Source organism: Hydra viridissima, unplaced genomic scaffold (assembly GCF_058129835.1).
Source record: "Hydra viridissima isolate aposymbiotic clone 2 unplaced genomic scaffold, HvirCarnegie_v1 scaffold_17, whole genome shotgun sequence".
NCBI classification, from domain to species: domain Eukaryota; kingdom Metazoa; phylum Cnidaria; class Hydrozoa; order Anthoathecata; family Hydridae; genus Hydra; species Hydra viridissima.
The window spans coordinates 1,621,918-1,636,209 of NW_028324316.1; the positions used below are offsets into that span (position 1 = coordinate 1,621,918).

A 14,292-nucleotide genomic window follows, 5' to 3' on the forward strand; every position below is an offset into this window, starting at 1 on the left:
TCTGTTCGTACCGACGATTCTGTGGCTGCAAATTACTTCCATGGTGTCCATTTGATATTTTGGGTAATTTAAATTTGTCTGGTTTTAACTTATGTCAAGTATACAATTATTAGTTCGTTAGACCTCAATTGTTTTAAGCAAACATTTCCTAATAAAATAATTCCAAAAAGTTGCTGATATTTAAATACTTTATTACGACAATGTGGAATATGACGGATTGTGTTATATCTGAAACAGGAGAATATTTTTTAAAAAAAATTTTATGAACAACTTTATCAATAATATTCGGTCGGAAACACTTTGATAGTTGCCACTATCCACTCTACAACCAGTGGTTTGTGGTACGATAAGAAATTCAACTTTGATACAAAAACTACTTTGACCATTCCCTAAAACGGCTCAAAAGAATTAACAGTCGTTAACGTCAGGGGAGGTTTAACAAGGATCGCCGAAGAAAAGGTTGCTGTTTTCTGTCGGGTAAACAAGATAAACTTTACATAATTTGATCAAATAATAAAAACTAAAGAACTACTTTAGAAAAAATATCTTTGCAAATTATGTACCTTATGTAATAATGTTTATGTATTAATGTAAATAAATGCAAAAATGTTTAAGTATCTATGTAAATATGTTTGTGTTAATGTTAAATTACATTAATATTTAACCCTCTAAAAGCACACATTCAACTTAACCGCTAGGTTGTGGCTTTTTTAAACCTTTGAAAACAACTTAGCATAAAACTATCATTAAGTATAAATATTAACTTGCAAGCTACACGAAGACATCTTTTGACTAACTACTTTTTTCTAAACTTTTAAATAAATTATCGTCTGCTGTACAGGTAAATCACGTTAGAAATTTGCAATCAGATTTTAGAAAGCGGAGAGTCTAAGCAGTTAATACTACTAAACCTTTTACAAAATTCAGAGAAAGAGAATCTTACGATACAGAAGCTCTAGAAGAGCTTCAATATAGTTTTAAGATTTTCTTTCAGGATGAATATAAATCTTTTTTTAAAAAAGTCTTACAGGATGAATTTAAATCCTTAGAATCTGTAGGAACTAATTAAATGAAAAAACCTTTGTAGCGTTTTTTTCATTAGCTGAATGTGTTGGTGAAATCGTTAACCACTTACAGCTCCAAGATTTTAAGGGAAAAAGTCGAAATGCGAATGTAAAAAATGCAACTTCAAAGATATGTGATATCTCATTTTCTGAAAGACGTTGAGCAAATTCTTAATGCTAGTTTTATAGGAGGGAAAGTTCTGACAAATCCATGTGAAAGTCTGCCAAGCTTCTTTTTCTTCATCATTGAGAGAATCTTTGAAGTTTGCATTCTGCAATACTTTACGAATTTCTGGCCCAACAAAAATTCCCTCCTTTAGTTTTACTTCGCTAATTTTTGGAAATTTATTTACCAAGTATTGAAATTTTACAGAAATATTCTTTCCCAAAGTTCTTTTCTTTCTGCTTTCACAAAGTTCTTCATTAAGCTTACCTTAATATACCTCTCCATATTAAGAGAACTTCGACCAAAGGAATATATTGGACCTTAGGGAATACAGTATGTAGATTTTCATTTGGTTATTCGTAATTTTACGTCGTTGTTCCAAAGCTGTAAATAATCAGTATACATAGGAAAATGTGTCTTGATGATTTTTACATGTCCTATGCATACTAATAGTTAAATTTATTGTCAGCAAAAAAATTAGAAATGAGAAGTAATATTATTTATGTTGTAACAAAATCGCTAAATGCTGCGAAACATAAATATATCACATCACAAAAACTTGACGTGTTACAGAAAAACTAAAAACAGATTTGAAATCAGCGTTAAAAACTCTATCTATTCCACATAAAACTATGTCTGATGAAAAAGCTTGTTGACCAGTGTAATGTTTTGTTTGAAGGAAACAAATTTAGTTTTTAGCTAAAGTGCTCGTGGGATAATAGTAATAAAAAATGGCTAATCTTTGTAAAGTAATGGTTAATTTTTTCTCAATACAATCCTCTTACAATGAGCTGACTGAAAATATCGTTGGTATATGTTTCTAATGAAATCGTTGACTTAAAAAGAGCTAAAAAAAAACATTTTTGGAATAGTTATTTTTGCATATAATTTTTTGTAGGGTTTTTGTAAAACAAAATTTTAGCTTTCTGATTTTCTCTCAAAATTCTAAGCCATTATTGTTATTGGTATTTTCAACAGATAAAAGTAACTTGCATAACTTGCACCTTTAAAGTTCGCAAAATTTTCTTGACTTTATATAGTAACATCAGTGAAACGTAACACTTTAAAAATTGTTACATGGGCCCTGCGTTAGCATTTGAAGATCTAAAAAGTTTTAACTTGGTTTATGATACTGTCTTTAAGAACCTTTCAAATAGAAAAAAGCGAACACCAAACATAAATACCATTAAGTGAAAATTTCAATCTCAAGAACATACTAGAGAATGCCATGACCACAGTTTTAGTTAAAATGCATATAAGAAAAGGGAAATTGAACTAGATAGTGAAAAGAAAAAGAGTGAGAAATCAAGCTCAAAAGACTGGACATCTGTGTAAAGAGAAAAATTGGAGTTTGTTTTAATTAGTTATGAAGATGAACTTTTTTCTGGTCAAACCATATTCAATCCATACATATCATAAAATTGTTCGAGCTTTGTTAACATTATGCAAAGTTAACCAGACAACAAGTAAACTTTGCACATTTCTTTAAACAATCTTGAAAAATTACTTTTTGTTTTGAAAAATAAGTTTAACAACTAAAATAGCTTTTAGATTTCCTAAATAAATGATTGGCTTGTTTATGCTAATACGATAGAAGTTTGAAGCAAGTTTTTATCGATGAAAATTATAAAATAACTCAAAATTTTGTACAAGTTAAGACGTTTTTACGATAATGAATTGGTTTCGTTAGAAGATCAGAATTGATGAAGCTGAGCGGCAATTTATATTTTAAATTCGAATATCACAAAAAACTCATAATCATTCATTTGAAAAAAAAACTTTAAAGCAGAATAAAAAGTGATCGTTTAACGATTTTTTTGACGGTGTAAACATGATATTCAAGTGCTAATGAATGTGGCATTCAACGGAGATAGACATGATTTTAACTGAGACTCGAGAGCACCACATGTAAATTAACATTCATATATATGTTGTAAGGAAAAAAATGCTTTACTTGCAGAACATGTATGCAGATTAAGACTTAAGATCAAAAAATGACACACTCAAATATATTAAAACATTTATATTCAATCAAAATTTAAAGATAAGAAAATTTACTGCTCTATCACCACTTTTTTTTTTTTTTATAACATTGAATCTCTTAAGCAGTCACTAAAATACATTTACTATGCTTGAAATTTTGCTTGCAACCAACGAGTTTCCTGACCGCAAGCCTCATCCAATTAGAGTGGTAGCCCTATAAAAAGTTTTTTTTATATATAAAATTTTAAATTGATCAAAAAATTGATCATGGCAATTGTCATGACTGCTAAGTGAGAAAATGGATCATGGCAGTTTTCATGTTTCCCACTGACTTTAGTAGACAGTTTTACTGCTCTTTCAACCATTTGTTGGTTTTTTTAATTTCAATTAAACTTGTATTCTTTTTTTTTATATAATGTAAAAAATGAACAAAGAATTTACAATGAACAAAGAATTTACAATGCTTCACATCTACTTTTTTATTATAAACTTTTGTCTAAAGACCCTCTAGAACTTCCATTATCTTCTCGATCTGCTAAAGACTTTTTAAAATTTAAAAACTATATCTTCTACAATTATTTTCTAAAGCCAATTCAAGGAAATAACATTTATACATTGTATAACATTATAACAATAACATTATACATTTGAGAACAGGAAGAAGCTAACAAATTACAGGTAGTTGCCAGGTACATTTTTTAGGTATCAAAACCAATATAAAATTGCAATTCAAAGAATTGCAATTTTATATTGGTTTTGATACCTAAAAAATGTACCTGGCAACTACCTGTAATTTGTTAGCTGTTTTAAAGCTTGTTGTGCCTAATTACCCTTAAAAGACATTTCGTATTTACAAAAAACTAACAAAAACTATTTCAATTATTTTTCATAGTAAAAACCAGGCTCTAAATATTTTAGTTTTGAAAACAAAATCCACCGTAAAGCTAATTTAGTCAAAATGGCGACTAATAGGGGTTTGCTATATATTTTTTAGCATATATATATATATATATATATATATATATATATATATATATATATATATATATATATATATATATATATATATATATATACAGTACTGTGAATATGTTTTAGACCACTTGCATAATTTGACGTATTTACAATTTTTTTCCTATATCATTTTTTTAAAGCGTACTTAAGTTTAATAATATACAAGAAAAGTTGAAAGAGTATATTATTTTGAATAAATAAACAAAATTGATGAGAGAACATGAGGGATTTGTTTGTTTATTTATTAAAGCGATGTGTCATAATAACTACCAACCAAGCGTTCATCTAAATAAGAAATAAAAATAAACTGGTTTATAGTGATTCGGGTTCATACTCCTTCATTTTTTGTTTTTGACATTATAAAGTGCAGTGATAGAATGAATTTAGTACAATAATTATGGGTTTTGGCACATTTTTAAAAAATTGTTATTTTTTATGAACACAGTTAGACAAATCGTTAAAAATAATTAAACAAAGTTACTAATTTGCATTTTTAGATAAATTATATATTAGTTTTCATTTTTCAATGTTTTGTTTTGCATTTTTAGATTAATTAAATGGGTAAAGTATCTTTAATAGAGAGACAAAAAGTTATTGTGCTTCATGAAGAAGGTTATTCGCAGCGCCAAATTTCGTCCAAAACAGGATACTCAAAGACTGCTGTTACAGAAATCATTAAAAAGTTTAGAGAAACTGGCTCCCTTGAAGATAGAAAGAAAAGTGGTAGACCTCCTAAGCTAACAAAAGATGACAATAAATATTTAAGAACACTTTCTTTAAAAAATAGGAAAAAAACATCAACCGAGCTGGCAAAGGACATTAACACAGCAACTGGGAAAAATGTCAGCTCTTCTTGTATTCGACGACACCTACTCAAATCGCGATTAAGAGGGTGTGTTGCAATTCGAAAACCATTATTACGGCTTGGTAATAAAGAAAAATGACTTAAATATGCGAAACAACACAAAGATTGGGCCCAAGAAAAGTTTAATCGGGTTCTGTACACCGATGAGTCCAAATTCGAAATTTTTTAAACAAAAAGACGCCAATATGTTCGAAGAAGAATTGGAGAAGCCTATAAGCCCGAGTGTTTAAACCCTACCATTAAACATGGAGGAGGCTCTTTACAAGTTTGAGGCTGTTTATCTTCATCTGGAGTAGGTGATTTGATCAAAATAGAGGGGCGACTCACCGGGGAACGTTATGTGGATATCCTAAGGCACCATGCTGTATCATCCGGAATGAGACTAATAGGTCATAATTTTATTCTGCAGCAGGACAATGACCCAAAACATTGTTCCTGAGTGGCAAAAAATTATTTAAGTAAAATGGCAGAGGAAGGAGTACTACAATTGATGACCTGGCCTCCCCAGAGTCCAGATTTGAATATAATTGAGCATATATGGGATTACCTGGACAGAAAGAAGGTCGAACATGCTCCCTGAAATGCTGAAGAATGTTTTGAAGTACTTCAAAGAGAATGGCACAACATACCCCAGGAATTTATAACTAATTTGTATGAATCTATTCCCCGGCGAATATCGGCTGTGATTAAGGCAAAAGGAGGACATAGTAGATATTAAGAGTTTTTTATGAAGTTTGACATTAAATAGTTTGTTATTGTTCCATATTTTTGTGTGAAATACATGTGTTTTAATAAGTTTATAATATAGAACTACAAACTTAAATATTAGAGAAGAATTCTCCGGGATTTTTTGAAAAAATGTAAGTGGTCTAAAACATATTCACAGTACTGTATATATATATACACACACTGCCCGGCAAAAGTTTCCGATCACTCTGTTTTTTATAAAAAAACATATATTATATAAAAATATATTAACCAAATATCATTACAAATAATTACAAACTAATCAACGTCTTTAAACCTATGGTTATGTAACATGAACAAAAGTTAGCCTTTTTTTTTCATCGAAAAATCCACCCTTTGCTTTCCTTACTGCACAAACAAGTTTTGGCATACATTTGATTAAATTATCCAAATAAATTGGAGAAATATTTTTCCACACTCGTTGCAAAATTGACCACAAATGTGTTGATGTAGGACACTCTTTTCTTACCTCACGATCCAGTTGTTCCCATAGTAACTCCATTGGGTTGAGATCAGGGAATTGTGGGGGCCATGTCATAGCTTTGAGTTCTCCGCGAGCTTCTTTTTTTTGCAAATAGTTTGTACAGTATTTAGATGTGTGTTTTGGGTCATTATCCTGTTGCATGGTGAACCAGTGGCCAATTAGACGCTTTCCACAAGGCACTGGGTGTCTATATAATATTTTATGATATCCGTTTTTATCAAGAATTCTATTTAGTTTCACAAGACTATCAACCTAATTAAAAGCAAAACAGCCCCACACCATTACCTCCACCATGTTTTACAGTAGGCTGTATACATTATGGATGAAATTTTTCAGTAGTTATTCGTCACACAAGTCCGTCGCTTTGTTCCAAAAAAAATTAAATTTGGATTCGTCCGTTCACATTTCGCAAGTCTATATCTGTCCAATTTGAATGTGCTAGAATCCATTGAAGTCTATTTTTCCGATTTATTGCTTTTAGAAAGGTTTTAGAACAGCTATTCTACCATTTAAGCCAACAGTTTTCAAGCGACGTCTTACTGTTCTTTCTGAAATAGTTTATTATGAGCAGCATTGAAGTTAGATGTTATTTCTTGGGATGTTAAACGTCTATTTCGTTTACATGAGAGTATAATTGACTTGTCTTCAGCTTTTGATGTTTTGCAGGACGTCTAGTTCTTTTCCTATCTTTATTTGTACCAGTACATTTAAACCGACGAATAATATCACTCACTGTTGATTGCGGTATTTTTGACAATTTTTGAATATATCTAGTAGAACGACCATCATTTGCCAGAGCAACAATTGAAGAACGCGTTTCTAGTGATAAAGTACATTTCTTTAACATTTTATATTATTTTCTAATTTTCTAGTATAAAAATAATCAAAATGTACTTTTATAAACTGGAAATTAAAAAATGATATCAAACTTTATTCAGGTATATAAAATATTTACTAAATTAATTTATTAATCCAATATATTATATTAACTTCAACAAAAGTATGCTTTGATGACAAAAGAACAGTTGAATTTTATTTACAAACTTTTTACTAAGTATGTTCGAGCTTGTTTTATAATCTAAAAACGAAAAAACCATAGATTTTACATTTCAATATTGTGAGGGTGGCGTTTTTAATGTTTCAAGTTATTTATTTAATTTTGTTTGTTATTTAATTAATGTAAGGGTAAGGGAAAAGGGGAAGTGTTGGCTTTTAGAGTTATGGATTAGGTATATGGAGGTTGGGATCGAGGTTAGTGGTCTGGGGAGTATTTGGTTAGGTAAGGGCAAGGTTTGGAAATAGTTTGGTTAGGAATGGGCAAGATTTAATCTAAAAGGTCTAAACTTATATTCGCCGTCCTCAGTTTTTTCTATAATATAATACAGTTCAACAAATGTTCTATTAATGTGTAAAGGTTAGTACTCTTATATTTTTTAACTTTTATATAATACAAATAATATTTTCTTACGCTTCTTGCAGTGTTCAATACTGTTTATATCAATTACTCCTCTTTCTTTTATATCTTCTTTTATTGTAAATATCTCTTCTTTAATTAAATCTTTTGGTTATTCTCCAGCAATCAATGTTAAAATCTTCTTCTTTTCTTCTATTATTCAACTGCTTATAAAACTGCTTGTTCATCAAAGTACTTTTCTTATCACAAAATTCTCTCTCTTTTTTAAAATTCTTCTTAAAACATTCTTAAAACTTTCTCTTTAAAATTACGTCTTCCTTCTCCTTTTAAAACTCATCTCCTAACTCATGTGTAAAGAGGCGACCGTACTCATCAGTCGCTCTAATCTCTATCTCTATAATCTCTATTTTTTTTGAGCTTTTTATAGTTTTTGCTTGTTTTCCATTTGCAATATCTTTTCATCTTTTACTTATGCGGCAGGTCTTCGCGTTTACATCTTTTCCCAGTTGTCTTTAGTTTTTCTTGCGCTTTATCGTTTATCGTTTACCGTGTTTACGTCTTTTTCGAGTTTTATTTAACTTTTCTTCTAACGCTTTATCACTTACTTATGTGAAAAGTTGATGAATCATCTTGTGTATATTTTTTATCGATCGTCGTTTTTAATTTAGTTCTCCTTCCTCACAATGTTAAAAACATATCAGCACATCTTAGTTGAATTTCTTATTCTATATACAATTTGAAAATTTAATATCAATTATTACAAGTTTATTTAACACATTAGCACATCTTAATCGAATTATTTTATGACTTATAAAGAATTTTAAAATTTAGTATCAAATATTATAGGTAAAAAACTTTTAAAACATAAAGTGACCGGGAACCTTTGCCGGGCAGTGTATATATATGTAAAACAAAATTTGCTTCCAAGTATGTTTCCAAGTATGACATGCAATCTGCTCCTATGGTTTGTATGACAAGCATTTTATGACACGCAATTTACTCCTGTGGTTTGAACCATACATCACTTGCAAGACTTTAAACTCGGAATGCTTAAAGAAACGCCTTTTGCCATGCATTTAAAATGATGATACGCCCAAAATACTTTGCTCAGGTTTGGCTACAATCCACTTCTCCAAGAAGTCTCTAAAATGGTATAAATAAAATGGCGTCGAAATGATACCTAACGAAGCAAATCCTCCAAATTCTCCTGAGCAGCGATTTATTGAAAGTTAATTTTTACTAGCTTCAGATGAAGAAGGTTTTAAGAAAAAAAGGGTAGCAGCTTCAAAAACACTCAAAGGAAGATCCAGGAAATGATATCAAGTACTCGCAAAAATATTCGGCTTCTTTCTAAAGGTCCATATGAAAATGTAAAAAATGATTGAAATTAATAGATACTTTAGTTAGCTTCCTTCTGAAGAAAAAATTAGAAAAGTCTGATAAGTAGTTTTCGAGTAATTAACGATTAAAGGGTGCTGAATTTCATCATGCTTAACATCACCGATACCGATACCATAATGTTAATAACAATGGTTAACAAGTCAACATAAACGATACCATTGTTAAATATAATAGCTTTGTTCCTTCTCAAAATTGTAAACTACATGCCGACTCATTTTTTTATATTTGTGGCTACTATATTGAACCCGGATATACTGCATACTTTAGGATCCCAATTGCTGATCCGGACAAAAATTGGGCTCCTCATATGTTCTGTGGTACTTGTAGATCAGCTTTAGAGCTGGCAACGGGATATCAGAAAAGCATACCATTGACCATTCCTCGCATGTGGAGAAAACCAACGAAAAATATTAACTGACATAGATCATAGCAGTGTAAGGCAGAACCATTTTCCTCGACATTACTAAGTTCAAAACAATACGTTTTTAGTTACTGACACAAAATAATAACACTTCATCATGCTTTAAATTGACGAAAAAAGCTAAATTTTTATTATATTTTTTATAACATGAACTTTAATTAATAAGAGTAATATAAAGCGAACGTTAATTATACATGAATTATTAATTTTTTGGTATCCCCTTGATACATGTTTCTTTAAAAAAGCAAATTGTCTTTAAAACGTTAAATGCACACAACTAAATAAATTAATTAAAAATAGCTGAACATTGCACCATTACTATTTATGGCACTAATCTGACCATTTTTATAAATGGCCTCTTTGTTTCAACAGTTTTTAATAAACGGTAATTTACTACCATTTACTAAAAATTCCTTTTGTAACTCGAAATTTAATTCTCTTAAATATTTTGACACTAATAAAGGACCTTCCTTCCCCGTTTTTGCCTTAATGGTGGTCAGGAGAATAGAGCTATTTTTATTAAGAGTAATCAAGTTTTTGATGAAGACTATTTACCAGAATAAAATGTGAAACAATTATTTAAGAATTTAACATATATAAGAATTTTTTCTTTCCTCAAAATTAAGCTAATTAATTAGTTAAACACCTTATAAAATTTAAGTAACTCGATATTTGACAAATGCACAAAACTAGAATATTCACCCCCCATTTAAAAAGATCCCCTAAGTTACGTACAACAAATATTATTAGGCATAAAATAGAGAAAATTAAAAAAAAGTTGAACTAATTGCATATATTTATATCATTTTAACTGACAAAAATTTACAATAAAAGGTAATCAGGTTTTCTTTTTATAAATCGTACAAATGCGTCAATCGTAAATCTTAAAGAAAAAAAAAAAAACCACATAAAAACTGAAAATCGATTTACCTATTTATTGTAAACCTATTTTGACATGGCAGTTAATATAAACATTTATCGAAAATGTAACTATAAAACCTGTTTCGAAGTGCAAAGGATTAACAATACTAAAATAAATTAAAAAAAAAAAAAAAAAATCAAATTAAGATATAAACTGCATTTTTGGCACAATGTTGGCTTTTAGTAAATAAATAAAAGCAGTAAGTTCCAATAATGAAACTACCTATTATTCATTTTTAACAATAGACATCAACGTGAAGGTAAGCCAAGCAGTCTATCAACACAAAACATCACAACAATAACACATAACAATAGAATATTTACACCCTTGATCCTAAAATCCAGCAAAAATAACAAACCAAACTAAAATATGAAAGGCAAAATTAGAAAACCAATTTAAAGTTAACTATATTTATCTTTTTACTTAACATATAAATACATAAAAGTATATTTGTTTTTATAATCAATATTAGTTATTCAATTACTTCAAATTTAGGACATTAAAACACCCTAGATTTAAAGATCAAGGTTGCATACTCTCCCATACACATTACGCTAAACATTAACAGACATTATTGTGTTTCCAGAATAATTAAAAAAGGCTAGACAACACAACCTAGCTCTAAAGCAGTAAAACTGCCTGACACTAAATGCTGCCAAGTCACACCTCTGCTATAAGTACACCGCTTGGCTGGCAAGGTTATCAATCTTGCTCAATATAATGCCAACTTACATAACTTTGAAAACATGGAAACAACATAATTTAAATATATATACAGCTATAAACAAATATGGTTTCATATAACACATATAAACATATTAAATGATAGGTATATTTATCAAAAACTATGAAAAAAATATTAAAGTAATAAAAAAAATATAACATTATTTGTAAAACACTTTTTACCTACCATACCTTGAATGAGATGTTTATCAATTTTGAAAAACAAACTATTAAATACCCTAGTTCTTGAACGTGCAACATATAGTTGACCATGAGAGAAACACGGTTTTTTGAGATATACCCCAACTCTATCAAATGTTTGACCTTGACTTTTATTAATTGTCATTGAATAAGCCAATCTGACAGGAAACTGACAATGTTTCAGAACAAAAGGTAAATTAGAATCTGATGGAGCCAACTGAATTTGAGGAACAAAAACCCATTTACCACCACAAACACCTGTCAAAACCTCTGCATCAATATAGTTATTTTGAAGACCACAAACTTTCATTTGAGTACCATTACATAACCCAGCTTTGAGATCTAAATTTCTAAGTAGCAAAATTACACAACCAATTTTCAATTTTTAACAATGAGGTAGCATACCTAAAAGAGTTAAGCTGTTCAAAAACTCAACATTATTTCTTTATTTCTTTCATTAAGGTCATCAGTATCAATTTGATCAGCACTTAAATAAATTTTGACCTCACCCGGCAGACATTCAAGCACTTCTTCATTGATAATGAATCAACATTAGTTGGTGTTAAAATCACGCGTTTAGAATAATCATTTTGATCAGCATCTCCAAAAATCTTTTCAACAACTGATTCATTTTCTCTAATAATGCACTGATTTGTTATTTCAATGCATCCTTTAAAAGGATCCTCCTCTTTGACAGGTATTGTTCCATTCCCAAAATTTAGTAGCCATTGGGAAAATTCACCTTCCCCATCTTGTACTCTCATATTTTCAGTTAATGCAAACTTCTGCACCCATTGCCAATGCAAAGAACATTTTACACACAATTCTACTACTTCAGTTGTTGAACCTTTTCATCAAAATTTTATAGATTTAAGCCAATAAAATCATCAATAACAGGCAGATTGTAATCAGTCAGCATTTTACCACTGATTAACAATCTTTTCAATTTGATGAAGAGTAGCTTGTTCAGCTATTAGAAGTGGGATTGAGCAGTGAATGAAATCTTCCATCATAAAAGCTTTGCATGTATTCCAGAGATGTAAAGGATTGTCAGATTCACAAAAGGTCAAAATAATTGAAAACAACTGTCTAATTTGCTTTGGCGTACGTGTTAAAACCGTCTCAGAAAGAGTATTCTGCCATTCAGTGTCATCTTACAACAAACCTTTCAAAACACATGCTTCACGAAACATTTCAAGAACAATACCATTAACAGTACGCACATCCTCCCAAGATGTTGCTCCTTTTGCTTGCAAAAGTAACAATCTAAGAAAAAACAATTTTCCAGTTGGATTAACTTTAAACATTCTTACTATCACCTTATTACTACCCCTTTGTCTAACCTTCCATTTACAATGTTTATCATCAAATATAAAGTGATCAGGAATGTCTACATACGAATAGCTATGTGCTCTTTCATTTTCAGCATTCAACTTAAACCATGCTGTTAGGTGCGTATCACGTTGAGCTGCACAATCTTAAGCCATTTGTTCTGCTCCTTCTCTAAAATACAATAATTGATTTTCAGGTAGATGTTTACCAGGTCACAGCACTTTGAAAACACAGAAACAACATAATATAAACATATGTACCAACTATAAACACAATAAATGTGTTTAAATATGTATATAAGGTTAAATATATTCCTTATATACATATTTAAACACATTTTTAAAACAATTTTATAACACATATTAACACATACACAAACAGTAAAAAAACACTTTACATTATTATAAAAACATTATTATAAAAACACATTGATAAAACAACTATAAAGCACTTATTACCACATACACATACATATCAAAAAAGCATATATGCAAACAATAAACGTGTGCAAACAAAAATTTTAAAAATGATGTGAAAAAATTTAAAAAGATACAAAATATATATTTATAAACAATACTCTTTACCTTCTTTTTTTTCTTCATAAGAACTGTAATCCTCATAACAAAATTTAACCTTTTCATACAATAACATGTGACATGCCATGTCAGTGTTGGCACAAAATTTTAATTTATTTTTCTAAATTTTCTAAAAAATAACAAAAATAGTTAATAGCATGGACATCTGATCACAAAAAGCTTAATGAAATTCTACAGTAAATCTAAGATGTTTTTCTTTTTTGATTCCTGGTATTATTATTAGTTTGCTTTCCGTTTTTATAACCAATTTTGTGAACAAGTATTTCTTTGTCTTTTTTATCATCAACTCCAATAACTTTTAATTGAAAATTTTTTTCTTATGTTCAATGCCAAGATGTTCTTCCATTCGAAACTTCTCATTAAAACCTTTCTTTTCTTCAATAATATTAGCTCTATCAGTAGCTCTTACTGTGCCATGGTCAGTAAGTAATTCTGTAGCTTAATTAGCAGTAGCATTGTTTCTAATTTCATAACCTATTGCTACTTTTGCAAAGTAAGGTTTGTAATTGTTTGAAATAGGCGTTTCTTCATAAAGCTCTAGATCATGGCTGTTTTCAATTTCATTAGCATCATCATCACAAGAACTGTCATCAGAATATTCATTAGCACACTAAATGAAAATGAAATAGATTTAAAAATAGCTAAATTACAGAAGTTACTTACATCATTAAGTCTGTTAACCAAATACAGCTAATTAACTCATACTAAAGACCAGTAAAGGAGGAGTACTTAAGTACTAGTACAAAGTACTATAAACACAAGACTTTTGTTTCTTCAATGTTCCATTTACTTGGTTTCTCTCTATATTTAATTCTTCTTTTTGCCTATCTGAAATGACCCTTTTCCATCTTTTTTTTAGCTCTTTGTTCTTTTAAGTACTCCTTTTCATTTACTGGTATCTAAAATTTTTTTAAAAAAACTGTAAATTTTTGTTAATCATCAATTAAATTTTAACATAA

The 14,292-nt window shown here is 29.5% G+C and overlaps 1 protein-coding gene, 1 long non-coding RNA gene and 1 pseudogene across 2 annotated transcripts; 1 reads left to right on the top strand and 2 right to left on the bottom strand.

The window, feature by feature from the left end:
• Positions 1-4,784: 4,784 nt before the first annotated feature.
• Positions 4,785-5,171, top strand: LOC149876994 (uncharacterized). The gene has a single exon (XM_090074494.1). The coding sequence runs from the start codon at positions 4,785-4,787 to the stop codon at positions 5,169-5,171; it is 387 nt and encodes a 128-aa protein (XP_089930620.1).
• A 1,484-nt stretch (positions 5,172-6,655) lies between these two features.
• On the bottom strand, positions 6,656-9,516 carry LOC149876995 (uncharacterized; annotated as a pseudogene).
• Positions 9,517-10,337: 821 nt separating this feature from the next.
• Positions 10,338-14,234, bottom strand: LOC149876996 (uncharacterized). The gene is made up of 3 exons (XR_016448301.1): positions 13,322-14,234; positions 12,804-12,908; positions 10,338-12,671 (listed from the first exon to the last, which is right to left on the bottom strand). It is a non-coding gene; the product is annotated as an uncharacterized LOC149876996 (long non-coding RNA).
• Between the last annotated feature and the right edge of the window lie 58 nt (positions 14,235-14,292).